The sequence below is a fragment of the Sus scrofa genome, chromosome 1, assembly GCF_000003025.6.
Source record: "Sus scrofa isolate TJ Tabasco breed Duroc chromosome 1, Sscrofa11.1, whole genome shotgun sequence".
NCBI classification, from domain to species: Eukaryota; Metazoa; Chordata; class Mammalia; order Artiodactyla; family Suidae; genus Sus; species Sus scrofa.
Window position 1 is genome coordinate 234,288,370 of NC_010443.5, and position 18,930 is coordinate 234,307,299.

Here is an 18,930-nt window from a genome sequence, read left to right on the forward strand (position 1 = left end):
GGCCACAGAGCCCAGTTTCAACCAAGGCAGCAAAGCTCCCAGCCAAAAGACTATTTCCCAGCTTTGCTTTAGCCAGCTGTGCTCATGTTCTGACTGGTAAGATGCGGGCAGAAACTGTCAGGTGGCCCTTGGTTCATAACTTAAAAGAAAGGGGGCCTTTAGCGACACGGAAACTATCTGTCCTCTCCACTCAATTTTGCTGTGAACCTAAAACAGCTCTAAAAAATAAGTTTATTAATTAAATAAAAAAGAAAAGAAAAAGGGTTTAAAAAGACGAAGAGGGGTATTCCTGTCCTCCTCTTCCTTCTTCCTGCTACCTGAACTACAAGCAAGATAATTGGAGCTCCAGCGGCCTTTCTGGGCCACGAGGTGACTTTGAAGATGAAAATCAATTCCCAAGGAGGGGAAGAACATTAAGATAGGAGGCAGAGGCCCTGGTGGCACTATGGTGCTATGATAACTGCCTTGGGCACGGAGAGAGATAAACTTATATGTTATTTAAGCTATTGGTAAATACCAATAAGCCTAATCCTAGTGCATGCTTCCACCCAAAACCGTAAAGCATACTTGTTCCCTAACGATCTATTTAAACTTCAAGCACTAATATATTATAGACACTATAAAATATGCACAAAGAAAAGAACTTATAGAGGAAAGAAGACATAGAAGTGCTACTATTTCCCATCCAAATCTGAACAAGACACACTGAAGACCACTGCTTTCACTTTCTTCTTATGCAAAGCCATCACTTGCTGATTTAGAAATATAACATTCAAGGAGTTCCCGTTGTGGCACAGTGGTTAACGAATCTGACTAGGAACCATGAGGTTGCAGGTTCAATCCCTGGCCTTGCTCAGTGGGTTAAGGATCTGGCGTTGCTGTGAGCTGTGGTGTAGGTTGCAGACGCGGCTCGGATCCCACGCTGCTCTGGTGTAGGCTGGTGGCTACAGCTCCAATTGGACCCCTAGCCTGGGAACCTCCATATGCCGCGGGAGCGGCCCTAGAAAAGGTAGAAAGACAAAAAAAAAAAAAAAAAAAAAAAGTTTAACATTCAACTTTTTCTATAGGTCTGCTGTACACATAAACAATAAATGAAATATGCAGAGTTTCCTCCTTCCCATAACCCTCTGGGATAAGTCTAGGCTCTTTCTGGAACTTATCACTAGCACCCTGCAGTCCCTTTACAGATTCTAAAGACCATGGCTATTAACACAGAACTTAAATTTTCATTTTAATGCTAACTCAAATTTGGAAAAATAACTTAGCATGCACAAAACTGAAAACCGATACAAGATATCAGGTTTCTACCTGCCTGCACATAGAACCCACACACTTCCTGGCTTGCAAATAAAACATATGCAATTATTTTCTTTCTAAAAAAAAATATCGAATATATGAAAAGACTTTTAAAAGAATTTCCCCTTCCCTCTACCAAAAGATATGTAATCTCCTGGTAAACTGGTTCCAATAATGAATATAAAATGGCTATTTGGCCCAAATCCTTAACATTACTCTTCATATGAATTACTGACTACACACAATGGGAACCACACCAAATGTCCTAGGAAATGAATATACATAAAAAACCACCACAGTTCAAAGCCTGTATGTCACCAAACCACTAAATCTCCTATTTTTTTTAAGTATAGTTGGTATTTGTTTGTTTGTTTATTTATTGTGTTTTTTCTCCTTTTCTATTTATTTATTTATTGTGGTTTTGTTTTTTTTTTCTCCTTTTCTAGGGCCGCTCCCACGGCATATGGAGGTTCCTAGGCTAGGGGTCGAATCAGAGCTGTAGCCACTGGCCTATACCAGAGCCATAGCGATGCGGGATGCGAGGCGCGTCTGCGACCTACATCACAGCTCACAGCAATGCTGGATCCTTAACACACTGAGCAAGGCCAGGGATCGAACCTGCAACCTCATGGTTCCTAGTCGGATTCGTTAACCACTGCGCCATGACGGGAACTCCTATAGTTGGTATTTAATATTACATAAGGTACAGGTGTATAACAGTGACTCACAATTTTTTTTTGTCTTCTGTCTTTTTAGGGCTGTACCCGAGGCATATGGAAGTTCCCAGGCTAGGGACTGAATTGGAGCTGTTTCAGCTGGCCTACACCACAGCCAGAGCAACACAGGATCTGAGCCATGTCTGTGACCTACACCACAGCTCATGGCAACACCAGATCCTTAACCCACTGAGCAAAGCCAGGGATTGAACTCATGTCCTTATGGATACTAGTCGGGTTTGTTAACTACTGAGCCACAATGGGAACGTTGCGATTCAATTTTTAAAGGTTATTATACTCCATTTACAGTAATAAAATATTGGCTATATTCCCTGTGTTGCACAATATATCCTTGCACCTTATTTTACACAAAGTAGTTTATACTTCTTAATCTCCTACCCCTATATTGCCCCTCCCTCTTCTCTTCTCCCCCAGGTAACCAGTAGTTTGTTATTTTCATCTGCAAATCTGTTTCTTTTTTGTGATTAAATCTCCTATTTTTTTATGTCACAGTATCCTTTGATATCCTTAGTAACGTATCAAGCCCACATGATATTTATTTATTTATTTTTGTCTTTTTTTTTTTTTTTTTTTTTTTTTAGGGCTGCACATGATATTTAAACATACATACATTATAGTTAGTTGAACCTACGCCATTTATTTGGAGTTGGAATCAAATAGGATCGTATCAGTGTCCTGGGTTTAAGGAGTTCCTGCTGTGGCACAGTAGGTTAGGAATCCCATCCACAGGATTCAGGATCCTATGACTCGGATTCAATCCCTGGCCCAGGAACTTACAAATGTTGCAGCTGCAGCCATAAAATTAAAAGAAAAAAAAAAAAAAAGACTGGGGTTTAAGTCTATTCACATTCTAGGAGAACTCTTCAAGGTCCAGAAGCAAGTTACATGACTCAGATACCAGGCACCATGACCTGGGTCTGAGAATAACAAGCAAATAACGAGATGGAGCTGGAGAAAATGACCACTAAATGTTCATAAAATAAAACAATCAAATGGAATGTCTTTTCTGAAAATGGTGGTTGACGTGGGGAGAGAGCTTGCCTCTTAAAGCTTTCTGTGCTGTGAGAATAACAGCAGATGTAAATTATGTTAGTTATTCCATTTGCCATAAATCAAGGTGGGCACCTCCAGGTAGGCAGTCTCCATCAGATCCCCTTTTAGCAATTCCAGATTTTTATTGGAAGAAAACGTTATCTTGCTTCAATTGAAACCCTTCTTATTACAGAGTTAAATGTTCCAGATTAAAATAGATGCACAGAGGACAGACGGAGAGCTGTATGCTTGCCTCTGGAAGAGCCCCACCTCTCTCCCAGGTGTCCTCGTCTTTAAACTGCACAGGAGGTCTGTGATCATCACACTGAGGTGGTTTAAAATTGATTCACAGTACAGCGAACTGCTGCCAGAAGCTGTGAACATTCATCTGTCCCAGGGGAAACCCATATGGATGTTAATACATCAGTCACAGGGGGCCTTGGAGGAAGCTGGCGCTGCCCGCTGTGCTGGAGAGCCTCATCAAATGAACAAACCCGAAAGAGGCAAAAGGCTTTGGGGTGGGTAGAGAGGGGCTCACAGAGAGACTGATGGGAAGGGACAACCAGGGGAGCAAAGGAGACAGCCTGGAGTCACTTATTCACCTATCCGCCTCCAGGAACAACAGAATGTCTTTGAGAAAAGGATACCTACCTTGATAGTGACCATGTTAAAGAGATTCCAGAAGGACACTTACCCTCTTGACTGACTGAAGAACTAGGAAAAGTAAGATCAACCAGGAGGGGGAAATTATAAACAGATAATGTACGTTCATAAATAGCTATCAAGACTGAATTGAGAGAGAGACTGCCACAAAAGAATGCATATGGCATGGCTGCATTTACAGGCAGGATTCACCTCTGGTATCAGAAGTCAGGGTGGTGGTTCCCCTTGGCAAGTGGAAGGGGGATGGGGGGGTTTCTTGGGTGGCTCTGGGTGCAGAGTCACGGGGCTATACATGCACTTTGCTCATGTATACCACAATGTGAAAAGCTTAGATTTATGTGTGTATTCAAGAAAAAAGCAACAGGAGGGCTTCCGACCAATGAACACAGTAGATTAGGTCACAGCCAGGGTGAAAGCCTAGACTCTGGCATTAAAGGGACCTGAAATGCGGGGCCGGGGTTCATGGCCCCACTGACTATGGTCTCTTAACTACCTGTGGCTTATAATACGTCTGTTTCCTGATTGACGAGATAGAAAAAAAAAATAAAATATAAGGGTGGCAGGGGTTGTTGTAAGGATTAAAAGAGACAGCAGCTGCAAAAGTGCAAAACAGTTACACTATGCTCGACACCTGCAAGGGCCTTCGGGAAATGACAGCATCGTTATGAAACACCCGTGACTTAAAAAGAGGAAAGTGAGGCTAGGCTGAATCCAGGGCTCTTATCTCGACCAGTGGACAAGTGTGAGGGCCAGGAATGCGGAAAGGGAGGACAGTGCAAGGAAGCAGCCAGGAAAACACGAGGCAATGATGCGGCCAGGAAAATCAGCAAGTTCATAAATCTTAAAGGCGAGGTGGGGAGATAGCACCAGGCAAAGGGGAGCAGAGGACGTTCGGAGAGGCTTGGGACAAAGTGTGGGGCAGAAAGGAAGAGCCCCTCAGGCTCTGGTTAGCGGCTGCCCACTCGCCTCCTGGAGCCTCAGAAAGCTGAGTCCCCAACCACTACCTCGGCTGCTCGAATCAACTCCAGATCAGGAGCTAATTCTGAGATCTGGTGGCAGAAGTGAGGGGAATAAAGCCCCCTGGACATCACAGATTTATTTTTTTTTTGTCTTTTTGCCATTTCTTGGGCCGCTCCCGGGGCATATGGAGGTTCCCAGGCTAGGGGTCTAATCGGAGCTGTAGCTGCCAGCCTACGCCAGAGCCACAGCAACGCAGGGATCCGAGCCGCGTCTGCAGCCTACACCACAGCTCACGGCAACGCCGGAACCTTGACCCACTGAGCAAGGGCAGGGATCGAACCCGCAACCTCATGGTTCCTAGTCGGATTCGTTAACCACTGCGCCACGACGGGAACTCCAACATCACAGATTTAAAAACTGAATGAAATCAAACTCCTTTGGAGCAGGGCACACAGCAAAAGTGAAGGAACTCAGAGTTGCCACAGGCGCTGCCAACGGGGAATCAGGACAGAGTTGCTGGGAATCAGGTTGTCCTTCCCTAGCAGAGAGGCTCCTGCTAATAAAACCATGCTGTGTTCTCTGGCCAAAGGAAAACAGGTGTTCAGAGGTGCTGGCTTTCTGGAAACAGGTCTGGCAGTGGCAAGACCCAGCAAGCAGTAACGAGGAAGCAAGGACCCAGGAGATAACGGCTGAGGCCAAGGCCCCGCTGCCTGTGGACCTGGCCCTTTCAATGGAAAATTTCTTGCCATACAACCAGGTATGCAAAAGAATTCTGCTCACATCAAAACCTTCACTCGCTCTTCAAGCAGTCAGTGAGCCCTTCACGACTGAGTGTCAAGGAGCCTTGGTTCCTGTGACCGTCTTGTCTCCTCAACTCGCAGCCGCCGGAACAGGCCAATCCCCTAAAATATCGCATGCTGTCACATCTTCACAGTGCACACAAACTGTTCCCTCCTGCGGAGAACAGTGCCGCCTCCTCCTCAGCGCATGTCACTTCTTCCCTTCCTCCTTCCCTCAGGCAGCCTGCATAACCCCCCAGGCTGAATGAATCCTTTCCAGGGCCTTGGCTTATCCTATAAATTGGAATCATGCTGAGGACTTCTGCCCACGTTTACATCTGTCTGTCTCATTCCCTGGTCCTCCGGGAACAGGTGGGATGACTTCGCCCGCAAGCATACAGTGGGCCCTCAGTAAATGAATCCAAATGCCCTATATTGCTATTTGCTATCGAATGACAATAGATTAAGGTGTGAGAGGTTGTTCCATCAAGGCGAGGACAGTCAGCTCCAAGAAGGTGGGGATCCTCTCGCCACCAGGGATCTGCCAGCTGATGTTCCGAAGTTGTCCTACCAGATTAGCCAGTCGTCCTGGCTAATAGGTAGTACCAAGCTTCCCAAGGAGGGAAAGCAGTCCCCAGAGACTCGGAACTGGCCACCGGCAAAACAAAGACAAAGAGAGCAATGGTAATCACGAAATTCACAGCCCTTCCCCAGCAGCAGGGCCCAGCGGACGCTGGACCTCCTCAGACACCATCTGCAGTAGAAGCAGCTGTGAGTCACATGTGACAAGCTGGCTCCTTGAGCCCGGGTGCTGAAGAACATATAGGACAGTCCTGGAAGTGAGGAGACCCAGATGAGGTTTCAGTTTAATCACTAATAAGATGTAGGGACCATATGGAACTTATTCGGGCCTCAGTTCCCTATTTTTATAACATGCCCTGATGAAACGTACCCTGTAAATGTGACTGCTGAGGCAGGGGGTAAATGAAATCGTGTGGCACAGTCCACGCAGAAAAATACGAAGCATAATAGAGACGCAACCTTTGGTTCTCATGTCACAGGGGCAGCTCGCCGCCGCTTATTATTTAGAGAGGAGAGGAAGCAGTACAGGAGACAGTAACTGATCCAACTCTGCTCGAAAGTAGGAGGTCAGGCCAAGCACAGAAGCGGGGCTCTAACCTTTACCGTAGCTTCCACTACCTTTGACACTCTCACTGCAAGAGGGTCACAGGAGTGCGATGGAGTCACCTACCCTACACAGAACGAGAACACCAGGCGTGTCAGCATCTTCCCTGTGCTTCCTTACGGAGCCCTGGGCGGAGGACTGGGGCATCTAGCTCACTTTAAGTCAAATGAGAATAATATGAACCTAAGATTTTGGAGGATACTCTCAGCCTCAAGAACTAGTGCAGTGAAGGTGGTGGCTGGGGTGCTATGATGTGGAGTCATAAGAAAATCAGAGCCATATTATTCAAAGATTTCAGGGGAAAAAGGGTCTTCGGGTGCATCACCTACTTAGGGCAAAATGTCTTTCTTTGCCAATATAACAAGCTTTACCTTTAACATGTTTTAGGGTCTGCACATCTAACCCATAACCTCTGAGAAGTCCTTGACTTCTTCCACAGGACTTTTCCAGTTTGACTTCCAGGCATCCTCCCAAATAGCAAACCTGCAGATCAAGGCGCAAGCCCTGCCCTATGTGAAGACAGCAGTTCTACATCAACGAAGGGCTTTGGTAACAAATTACAAGCTGAGGACTTCAAAGCATTAAGACAGGAGACTTTGTTTGTTTCCTTATTTAGGTGAATACACGGCTATTCTCATTTTTTAACAATGCAGATACAGAACTTCTTAGAATAGTTAGGAGAAAGAAAATTACTAAACAAAGCAAACAAGAAGAGACGGCCTAGCTGATACACTAGAAGGTTCCCTGGCCAAAGTCGGCATTTACGATTCTGATCTCTAGGCCCTACTTTCTCTATAAATTAAATGTTTCCAAATTGTAAACATACTGGGCAGCAACAGGGCTCCTATGCAGGACAAAGGTACAAACCGAGAAATGCCTGGATGAAAAGTACGACAAAGGTAAATCTGAAATATGGCCACTTCAAAGCTCAATTCAAAAATCCTAGCAAAGGAACAAACCACGACAGGCAAGCAGTATTTATCTGAGCAAGAAAAAGACAAACTGCACTTACACCTGGTAAGCTGAAAGCCATTTCTGAAGAGGTGAGGGACGAGAGAGAGAGAGACGTAAAGGGAGGGACAATTGTGCAACAGCTAAACATAAGTCACATGAACAGAAGGGCCTCTCACCTCAATATAATCCTAAGAAATTAGCCTCACATTCCAGACCTTCAAAAGGTAGAAAAACAGAAGTCAAACCAAAACCCACATGGTGATAACATCACACAAAACCAGCATGTTACTTTTAGCACTTAACAGACCGAAAAACACCCAAATATCAGAACAAGTAAAGAGGATGCTGAATTAATTTTCAAATCCACTAAATAGACCAACAGTGGAATCTAGTCATGGTCAACAGAGAAATGAGAAGCAAAATCAGGCGGGGGGCGGGGCGGCAGGGGTGGCCCCTGAGATACGCCTTCTCGGGCAGAAGCCAGGAATGCCTCTGTTCACTGCTGCAAAACATGTTTTCCTAAGAGGCAATTTTACCCAAATGTAGCTTAGCTTTTCTCTTCTCTTTAGGCTCCAACTCCAAAAAGGCAGTTTAAAGATTTATTTAAACACTAAACAAGTGGGTGGAAGATTTCTCAATTACATGTCTGGCATTAAAACACAGGGTGAAGGAATCTGGAACTTAGCTGGAATCTTAAGCCAAGCTATTATTAGTGTGAGTTACGACTGACCTCTAGGTGCTACTATACGAGGCAGGTAGAGCTCGGCCCCCAGGAATTTATGGAGAGAAAAAGTGGTGCCAAGGGACTAGGAACACACCTTGAGGGGAGGGTGGTGCAAAGCACAACAAAGATGTCAATCTGTCTAAACCTCAGGATGCTCTTTTTTTTTTTTAATCAGTGATCTCCACAGAATTCAGGGAATATATTTCCTGAAACTGAAGTAGAGCTTGAATAAAGTTGACCAAACAATAGCAATTAAATTTCACCTTGAGGGTTTGGAAACACAGTCAGGGTTACAGCTTCTAAGTCAGCACTACCCATCTCTAAAATGCAAACTGTAACTTCCTTTGGAAAGAGGATGAGTCACAGGGTCTTACACAATCCTGGGCTCATCTTCCACCCATCAACGAAGCAAATATTCATTCACTGGGAATCAGTGCTCAAGGGAACTTTAGAAGCTTCAGTTCTAGTGGGGAAGAAGCAGATAGAAGTAGGACCTGTACACATGATCACAACTCAAGGCTAAAGTGCTATAAAATGTCCGTGGAGAGGGATCACATGTGGGAAGGAGAGGGGTCACAGGTGGGAAAGCATCAGCAAAGGCTGCATGAAGGAGCAAACAGCTGAATGGTCTTCTTTCTTTCTTTTCTTAAAAATTATTAAAGTATGGTTGATTTACAATGTCGTGCCAATTTCTGCTGTACAGCTCAGTGACCCAATCACACACACACACACACACACACACACACACACACACACACACATTCCTTCTCTTATATTACCTTCTATCATGGTCTATCTCAAGAGACTGGATATAGTTCCCTGTATATAGTAGGACCTCATTGCTTATCCATCCTAAATGCAATCATTTGTATCTACTAACCCCAAACTCCCAGTCCATCTCACTCCCTCCCTTCTCCCCCTTGGCAACCGCAAATCTGTTCTCCACGTCTGTGAGTCTGTTTCTGTTCTGGAGACTGGTTCCTTTGCACTAAAATAGATTCCACATATAAGTGATTTATTTAAACATGCATTTGTCTTTTCTGACTTTGAGGTGGTCTTTGAAGGACAGAAAATATTTCCCCAGGAAGAGGTGAAGACTGGTGAGAAGGGAAGTTGCTCCAGGTGGAAGGAGGAGAACTCTTCATGGAATAGGGGGTTGTCCCACTTGGCCAGAGCATAAGATGCGAAGAATATAGGATATGAGGCTGGAAAAACAGGTTGAGGCTACCTTATCAGAGGGGCTACCTTGGAGTTTATATGCACCTTTTGAAGATTTCTGAGTAAGAAACAGACCAGATCAGATAACTATTTCATAAACGGAAAACTCACTTAGTATCTCCATGAGGATTTTAACAAATAAGAAGACTGAGTAAAAATGGGAGTTATACAAGGAAGAATCAAAGGCTAAAGTTTGGGCCCAGATGTTGTACAGAACAGGGATGATGCCTTGAACAAAAAGAAGCTATGAGAAGTTAGAAATGAGGGAGAGAAAAATGTCCAGGTTGACATTCTCACCATTCTGTACACATTTTTTGGCGTTTCACCAAAAAATGTGCACAGAATGGTGAGAATGTCATCTTGTTCTAGGTCACTTTGATAAAAACAATGGAAGGCCACAGGGCCTTTGCATATGCCGGTTCCTTTACCTAGAGGCTTATGCCCTATCCCTACAGATTTACTGCAGCACATAAAACACTTTGAGAATCCTCCCATGACCCTCCAGATGAGATCAGTCCTCCACAGGGTTTCACAAAACAGTACTCCTCTGTTATAGCTCTTATCTCCATTATGATTATACATTTATTTTTGTGATTACTTGATTAATGCTGCACTCTATCCTAGGCTGTGAACTCCCAATAGGATTCTCTATGCCTATACAGCAGATCTCAATGAAATGTGCGGAAGAGAGAACAGGAGGGAGGTAACTGACCAGACTGTGGTGGGCAGATGGCGTGGGAACCGGAAATCACATCCAATGGAGACAGGGCTGAAGCAATGGCCATATTCAGCCAGAAGAGATGCCTGGTGGCCAGATGGTGGTCCCCAAAGATCTGAAGAGCTGTCTGTCCATGGATTAATGGCACACTGTGTGGTCTTAGCGGGTGGGAAAGAACAGGACTGAGGGGTAAAAGTTCCAGGGAGAGACTGGAAGAGTCTTCACACAGCCAGGGAGCAACTCTGTTTTACCCAGAGTGGCTCTGGGCAGCAGGTTGTCCCCACCACTAGGTGCTGCGGCTGAGGCGCACAGCCACTTGGTGAGAATCTTGAACCACAGTTGAGCAGTCACACGAGAGGCAAGCACTTTGAAGGTAGGTCCCTCCAGCCCCAGCTGAACTCTCCTGGCTGGGCTATACCACTCTTCTCACACCCTCATCCGTCTGCCCGTGAACCCTCAAGCTCCTTATCTGCCGGGAAGCCAGTGACCCTTCTGCCTGCAACAGCCCACCTTCCCCTCCCACTCTGCCTAGTGGGCTTACTCCTTTCAGCACAAGCAGCAGCTTTCTGCATATCTACCCTCCCCCAAGAAAGTCCTTCCCTTCCTAACTTTGGTCCCTCTTTACTTGTCTGCCTATCACCTGCTGCTCTGCCTTCACAGCACTCAGCATTTGTCACAAACTTAACTCAAGTATTTACTCTTCCTTTCATATTTCCCTGGCATCAGTAGCCACTCCCAGCCCCCAAAGCTGGGAAGATGAACATTGTCTTTCCTGGAGCATGCCTGGCACCTAACAGTTTTTTGTCAAACATCCATGAAGAGCCTCCAGCTGCCCTTCCCAATTATTATTTCAATTGGTTTTTCTCAGAGAACGATGCTTGCAAAACCGTTACCACCTTGTTCACCCTAGCCTGGACATGCTCACTTATAAAGAGTAAGTGTCGAGAAACTTTTACACAGCAACTCAGAGTCAATTCACAACTGCTGACTCTTGTAATAAAAAAACTGGGACTTGTATTTTCCATCTTTCCCCTCCCATTTGTCTGTGTTTGTCTATTAAGAGAGTATCAATCTTTGTCATATTGGGAAAAACCGGTCTGTCATCATAGCTGGTTTGAGAAGCACTGCCTCAGGTAGTATAACTTTACCAAACGATGAGAACAGAAAGTCCTCTCATCCTAATTAACGGATTAATATGGGGACTAAGGCTGCATAGCCCAGATCCCAGACAATAGGCAAGTTCATTTTTCCCTCTGATAACAATTAATTCCATCTTCCTTCCCAATTAACTCGAGCTTCCTCCTGTAATATGACTCATCTCAAACTTGAAAGGGAATCCAAAAAAATTATTTTAACTGTTTAGAGAGCAGTGAGACCTCGGATCCACAGACCATAGGAAAGCACTGTCACAGGTGAGTCTTACAACTTCACCTCTCTGCCCACTGTCCCTGGGCACAATGGATCCTACCTTATGTAGCTGTGAACACAAAGATCCAAGGTGCTCACAAGTCAAGGATGATGGTAGTACTATCATTCACTGAAGGTGTAAACTTCACGTCTAACTGCATTTTTAACACATATACAAACTATTAGGAATTGAGTCTGAGTTAACCCTCCCCTACACACCAGCCTTCAAGACTAGCACTGTAGCTCTCAGCTCTGCCCACCACACCCCAAATGACTCACATTTCACATTCAGGGTGGGGACCTTGGCAGCTGGACAACCCCCACAGCTCTGACTCCTCAATCTGGCTTTCACTAATGGTTAATTGAACTTGGCCTTGTCTACTATTTCCCTGAAGATTCATCCATTATTATTACTTACTACCATTTCTCTTAACATTACTAGTTTGCCCTTTATCCACTCACTGTATAGTAGGACACACAACAGCAAGCCACAATGTCAGCAACCACAGGTGACAAATACCCACAAGTGGGGCATTCCAGTCTGGACAATGGGGGACATTTCCAAGAAAAATAACACAGTAGTCCACGGTATTCAATCAGAAGAGATCCACCAGCTGAGAAAGTATTGCAACAGTGTTCGGCTTCTCAATCCTGGTCTTCCCTGGGTTTAGATATCACCATGAATTCTTAACATCTCTACTAGTTCACAGTATAAACCAAAGCTTCATTTCACCATGAATCAAATTCCCATGAAATAGAGCAGGAAAAGAGGAGCAATGGGAATCTGCTTTTTAAAAGCAGGGGACAGGGGAAGGAATTCCATCTTGCCTCATTCTATTGGTTTGTTTAAAGCAAGGCTACTACAATGAAAACCACATGAGGATGACCAGATAGTTGAATGGACCACTCAAAATAGTGCAAGATGCAACAGATAAGTAATAACTGAAAGCAACCACTCAAAGGTGGAGGGATAAGCAAAACAAACAAACAAACAAACAAACAAACCTGAAGACCTGTGACATGTATCTTTATATGTGGAAAAATCAACAAATTGGAACAGGCTTTATTCCCTGTCATCTTCTAGCCTAAGGAGAGACAGAGTATTTGCTGAGAAGTTAAGACAGACCCTCGAATTTCAAGTTTGTACAGAAAGTGAGGACTCAACGAATTCTTTGAAATCATGCTTCTAATTACTAATATTATGGAAAACAGGTGATTTTAAGTGACCCCAGAAGAATAACCAACAGGGCTGTTCAAATTTTGAATGTTCTCTTGCCCTTTAACCTATCTCTTTTGCTTCCCCACCAAAGCCATGCTGCACTTTGTAATCCCAGATCTCTCAGAGGAAGGCACTCACCAAAACTTTACTTGGGGGTCAACCTCTGATGCTGGCATCCAACAGAACCTACCTTTCACATAACCCTTGGTTCCACCAAAATAAGGAAAAGTTAGCAATGAGCTGGATTAAAGAGACAATGTGATTCACACTTCTGAGATTTTTGTGACAGCTTATTGTCCACCACAGCATTCAGTGGAGTATCTCCAGTGGCTACCCTCTAACTAAATGGCAAAGCAGAGCAGCTTTCTGAGGAAGGATCAAGTGAGGAGGGCCAGCCACCCCGGGTTTATACCTCCCTCCTCGTCCCTGTCTCCAACACCTTCTCTGCAGAAATCACGAAATGCATGAGATCACCCACAGTGAGAAGACAGAGACATGACACCTACCAGGTGCCTATTTATAGAAAGTGTTAACACTCCTCAGGAAAAGACACTAGAAATCTCCTTGGAAACACCCAAGCCCATGTTCCCTTTGGAATTCTAGTCTGCCGCTACCCATGACTAAGTAAGCGCCTTTAAAACAAAACTAAGGCATTAAGGTACTTACGGCTTCCCCCCTGGGATTCCTGCCAGGTTTGGAGGAATTGTAGGTACGCGCATGTGAGGGGGAGGATCAAACCCAACCTGGAAACAAAAGAAAGCATCGCATACTCAGTTTATGCAGGGTAGGCACTTTGTGACATCTCTGAAGACTTGGCACTAGAAACTCAGAAATCCCCAAAGCAACAGAAACAGGAACATGTGCTAGCATTTTTTTCAAAAGAAAAAATTACAATGGGTGAGGTAACAGAGCCACCTCTAAACAGCACAAGACACACTTCTTTTGGGGGAGGAAGGAAGGCTTGTGATCTATCTGTGCACTGAGAACCAGCCTCCCATGGTAAATTCGCCCTATGGACTTAGGATGTCCTGCCCATCCAAACAAGTACAAAGAGCAATATGCTGTCAGCCTGAGGACAACCTGACGATCACCTTCGGCACTATTGACATTTTAGGCCAGGTATTTCTCGGTTGGGGGCAGGATAATTAGCAGCATCCCTGGCCTCTACCCTTTAAGTGCCACTAGTACCACCCCTGTTCAGAGAAACAGAAGTGTCTTCTGATAGTACCAGATGTCCCTAGGGGGAAAAATTACCCCCAGTTTCACACATGGATTCTCTATTTTGTGCACCTTAACGAAGGTACCTAGTCCTTCAGCTACCCGTTTGGCTTTAAACAATCCTGCTGCCCACTGCACAGTCTTTCCTACTAACACAATATAAGAGAAAAAAAGGTAAACTTCAATATTACCCCAAATTAGTGGAGGTCGTGAAGGAGGGAGAGGAAAGAAATGCAAGGGACAGATTTCAAAGAACCCACAGAAATGATTCAGGAACTTCCATGTGCTATCAGTTATAATCTAGTCCCTTTTCCTGGTACAATCACGGACTAGTCAGTCAATTTTCCCTTCACGGTCTCTCTTCCTGGTCAAACACAAGGCCATCTACACACTGGGAGAAGGCAGGACAAGGAGAACCTGCCCCACTGTTTCAGTCCCTTTGTGATTCCCCCTGGTGAACTGAAATCACTTCTTAAACCTGAGCCACACTATTGGATTTAAAGAATAATATAAGCATGGAAAGAGAAAATTACGGCTTCTCAAATATTTTTTCCTAAGAATTAAGGAGGAGGAGAAAAAAAAAAAAAAAAAAAAAAAACCAAGAAACGAATGAAAAGGCTTCTGTGAGCTACTTGAGTCATTTCATCGCCTTCCAAAAAAAAAGTCTACTTCGGTGGGAGAAAACCAGATGTCCCTGAACCGCCGAAGCAGCTCCTAAACACTGCCTTTTTTCATCCACAAAAACAGTCAAACAAAACACATTTGGCCTCAGCTTAATGAAGCGGCATGTTGATGAAGGCGGACAAGAGGGAGGCGGGTGCGGTGGGGACAGTGGGTCTTTGTCAGCAGGTTGGGAGCTGCCTACCACTGCCGCTGCCGCCGCAGCTCCCGCCCGCGCCCACCCTCGCCCCGGCCATCCCTGTCGTCCCTACCATCGGAGAGCGCCCGTAGGCGACCACAGCAGCGGCGGCGGCGGCTGCGCTCATCTGTGGTGACATGTTGTGGAGGCTGGCGTAGGCGGCGCTGGGGCTGGTCAGCTCGCCGTTCATGCCCGCGTGGGGCACCATCCCGAAGGGCGCGGGGTACGGGCCGGGCACCGCCAGGGGCGTCCTCAGGCCGGCTGCTGCAAGGAAGCACAAGCAGCTGTGACTTACCTAGGTTCAGGTCCAAGCCTGACCAATGCCAGGGTCCTCTCCAGCGCCCATCATTATAGGAAAGGAGGGAAGGCTGGGGTGGTATCCCTTCCAGTTCCTCCATAGGATCCCTTCTTCCCATAGAAATGAATTCATCTCCAGGGAAGAATGGACCCCAAGAGAAGCACTGCCCATGCACTTCCTCCTTGGTTGGAACACTTGGCAACACTGGGAGGGAAGGCAGTTTTAAGCAGTATCAGTGTACCCAATTCACAGAAGGCAAACTGAGGCACAAGTACCACCTAATGATGTGACTTGAAGGAAGGTACTCTTGATAAAATCCGAGATGTCTCCTTGAGCTCAAGGTTTCCATTCCCTGTTAACAACTCCAAATGAGAACCTGATCCTGGATTTATGTGAACCAGAGCGCAGCTTTAGGAGAATATTCTGGGGCCTCTTTTCCCCTGGGCCCAGGGTGTTACGTTTTTCCTTTCCCAGGGAGGAAGATAAAGTTAAAAGTTATGAGTTTATTCAGGGGCTGGAGGCGCCTCAGGGAAACCCTCCCAATTTCTACTGAAGGAGAGACCACTGACTCCTAAGGGATGTACCAGCAGAATGCTAGCCAACGAAAGCAAGCAAGAAGCATACTTGAGCTGGCCAGACCGGCTGTTTCAGTCAATATTAGCAAACTCAGACACACAATGATAGTTTGGTAAGGAGCTTACATGCGGAATAATTATCAGAAACTTTATTGAAGTCCCTGGGATTTGGATTATTTGGAAATGAAAGAAAAGCCAAATGTAAACAGTCGGAGACTGAACAGAGTGCAGCTGCTGAAACCCAAGGACAAACATCTGTTTCTTATCATGGCTTTTCGGAGATAGGAAAGAGGGAGGCGGGCAGAAAGTGCATTTCATATTCATGGGGAAACAACATCATGAGACAACAGATGAATCAAGTCGGAAAGGGGGAACACAAAACACAGCACACAAGAGGTGATGCCCTACCAGCCTGGTTAACGAGGGGGTCCATGGTTGGAGGCTTGCCGAGGCCTGGACGGAGTCCTGGAGTGGCACTGGTGCCCGGCGTTGGCATGTCACTCCGAGGCGTCGGTGTGCTGGATTTCAGAACAGGCGTGCTGGCTTTTTCATGCTGGTATCATTAAACAAATTAAATGAGTATTATTTTTAATCCAAGCCATATTACACAATTTATCACAACAGCAGCTGGGACACTGGGCACCTTCTAGCTACTCCCTCAGCCAATTTTCATAAATCCACACAATGTTGACAGCATTAACTTGTGAGCGAGAAATGTTGACCTTTCCTCTTCCTGCCAGAATTAAAACTCTAGCTAGAGACACAGAACATGATCACACTCCTTCCTCCGCAGATTTTATTTTAAAAAGTATTTTTCCATCAGGCTTGTGGACTTTGGATCTAGGCCAAGTGGGAATGATGACCACCCCAAGGAAAGTTCCCGGTCACTCAGAAATGAATACCCCAGTCATTCAGACTATCTGAGGGAAGACTCCCTTTCTACCCTTGCCTTTTAGCGGCAGTGGGATTGAGAGTAACAGTAGAGACAGCGGGCCATCAATTTGATGAGAAGCAAGCTAGTATCTCACAGGCAAAAGCCCTAGGACTGGTCCTATCATTTTGAGAGATGTACCTAAAAAAAATAATTCTTTGGCATTAAGCAGCACCACCCACTTGCCTAATATAAACAGTATGGAGCCAGAGTCCTCATCATGGCTCAGTGGAAACAAACATGACTAGTATCCATGAGGAGGCAGGTTCGATCTCTGGCCTCGCTCAGTGGATTAAGGATCTAGCATTGCCATGAGCTGTGGTATAAGTCGCAGACATGGTTTGGATTTGGCGTTGCTGTGGTGTAGGCCAGTGGCTACAGCTCCGATTCGACCCCTACCCTGGGGACCTCCGTGGGCCATGGGTGCAGTCCTTCAAAAAAAAAAAAAAAAAAAAAAACAAACAAACAAATATGTGTGGACCCACTGGTTCAGAGGCCCTTAGGAGTCAAGATAGTAACAGGGTTGCAGGGCATCTTCTGCATCTCAACACTTAATGTCCTTTTTTTTTTTTTTTTTTTTTGCTTTTTAGGCTGCACCCACAGCATATGGAGGTTCCCTGGCTAGGGGTTCAATCGGAGCTGTAGCCGCCGGCCTATGCCACAGCCACAGAAATGCCAGATCCAAGTTGTGCTTGCAACCTATACCACAGCTCCTGGCAGCGCCGGATCTTTAACCCCCTGAGGGAGGCCAGGGATTGAACATGCAACCTCATGGTTCCTAGTCGGATTTGTTTCCACTGCACCATGATGGGAACTCCTCAACCCTTCATGTCCTTTTAATCACAGTCTGAGAAGCGCCACCGGGTAGCAGAGAACATGGGTTAGAGCCCCAAGCTCCCTCTGACCTTGGATCTGATGAGCTGGGTAAACTTGGCAAGTTCCTTAGGCTCTCCTCCCCATCACTGAAATGGGATAATGCCTTGGGGGACTATGTAAGGACTCACTGCAGGGTTTTTGGGGTGTGTTATGGAGAGTGAAAAGATAACACACTCCTCAGTGTTTATTGAATGACTTAAAGCATGAACGGGCCTGCAGCACCCTTCTCCCTCCACCAGTTTCAGGCTTCCTCCAATGCTGCCTTGAGTACATCACCACCTGCCCAGCAACCTAATCACAACATGGCCTGACAGAATGGGTCAGTCTAAAACCAGGGGAAATGCACCACTGAAGAAATGAGGCTTTCTCAGGACCTGAGATGTTTGAACCATTTGCCAACTAGGAAGCTTCAGAAAGCCTGTGCCGGGAATACACGAGGCAAGAAGGCAATGGACCTGGAAGCTTGTTATCTCTCTCTAACCATGGTCCAAAATAGACAACCCAGAGGGAAAAAGTCATCACCATGGGGACAGAGAGCAGGACAATGAGTTTCACTTTTAAACACTTTAAAAACTTAACTCTCAATCAGTAAAAACCCCACATTTCAGATACTTTAGGGGACCTCTGGTTCCCCAAAACTACATTGCTATACAGGCAAGTGACACTTCTCATGACCTACCAAGCTCATTTCTTTGGATTTCAAAGAAGTGGAACTTCCCGAGGAGGCCGTGGACGCCGGGCTGCTGGAGGCGTCTTTCTTTAGCAGGCGGTTTTTATCGATCCCGTTTTCCCTGGGCGAGTGGGCAGGGCTTGCTCTCGGAGAAGAGGGGTCCTCAACAAACGTAAGCAAAACTCTCGTGATTTCACTTATAAGGGAGAGTATCCTTCCCTTTAACACTCTATTCCTACGTTTAATTTAATTTAATTCTATTTGATTCCCCAAAGGAGAGCAATGAACATCCTTTAGATTTGGGGAACTTGAGGGAGAACACCTTAACGCTGCTTTTACAACAAACAGGAAGGAGTTTGCAAGCACACCCATGAAGACGCCATAAAGATAAAAAATCTAGAAATAATCATATTCCCCCTCACGATCAAATACTTTCCCCAGAGGGCACAGGACAGAAAGAAGCACCAGACACCAACTTAGGAATCCAAAATGGTTAGGGGAAGCAGGTTTCTTTTTTTTAAGGAAACAAAAGTTTGTGTCAGTCTTAGGCTATTAATGCTCTGTCCGTGAACAACCATTAAATTCGTCATGTGTAAAGTTGCAAAAGACC

The 18,930-nt window shown here is 45.5% G+C and overlaps 1 protein-coding gene across 6 annotated transcripts in view; it reads right to left on the reverse strand.

Annotated features, from left to right (window-relative positions):
- The window catches only part of LOC100524475 (transducin-like enhancer protein 1), a 92,488-nt gene that overhangs the window by 10,202 nt on the left and 63,356 nt on the right, over positions 1-18,930 (reverse strand). For all 6 annotated transcript variants that reach the window (XM_003480540.4, XM_005660179.3, XM_013993633.2 and 3 more), the window contains 4 exons: positions 18,330-18,482; positions 16,252-16,396; positions 15,044-15,234; positions 13,560-13,636 (listed from right to left, as the gene is read on the reverse strand). In XM_003480540.4, coding sequence (XP_003480588.1) covers positions 13,560-13,636; positions 15,044-15,234; positions 16,252-16,396; positions 18,330-18,482 — 566 coding nt within the window. The remainder of the gene's footprint in view (positions 1-13,559; positions 13,637-15,043; positions 15,235-16,251; positions 16,397-18,329; positions 18,483-18,930) is intronic.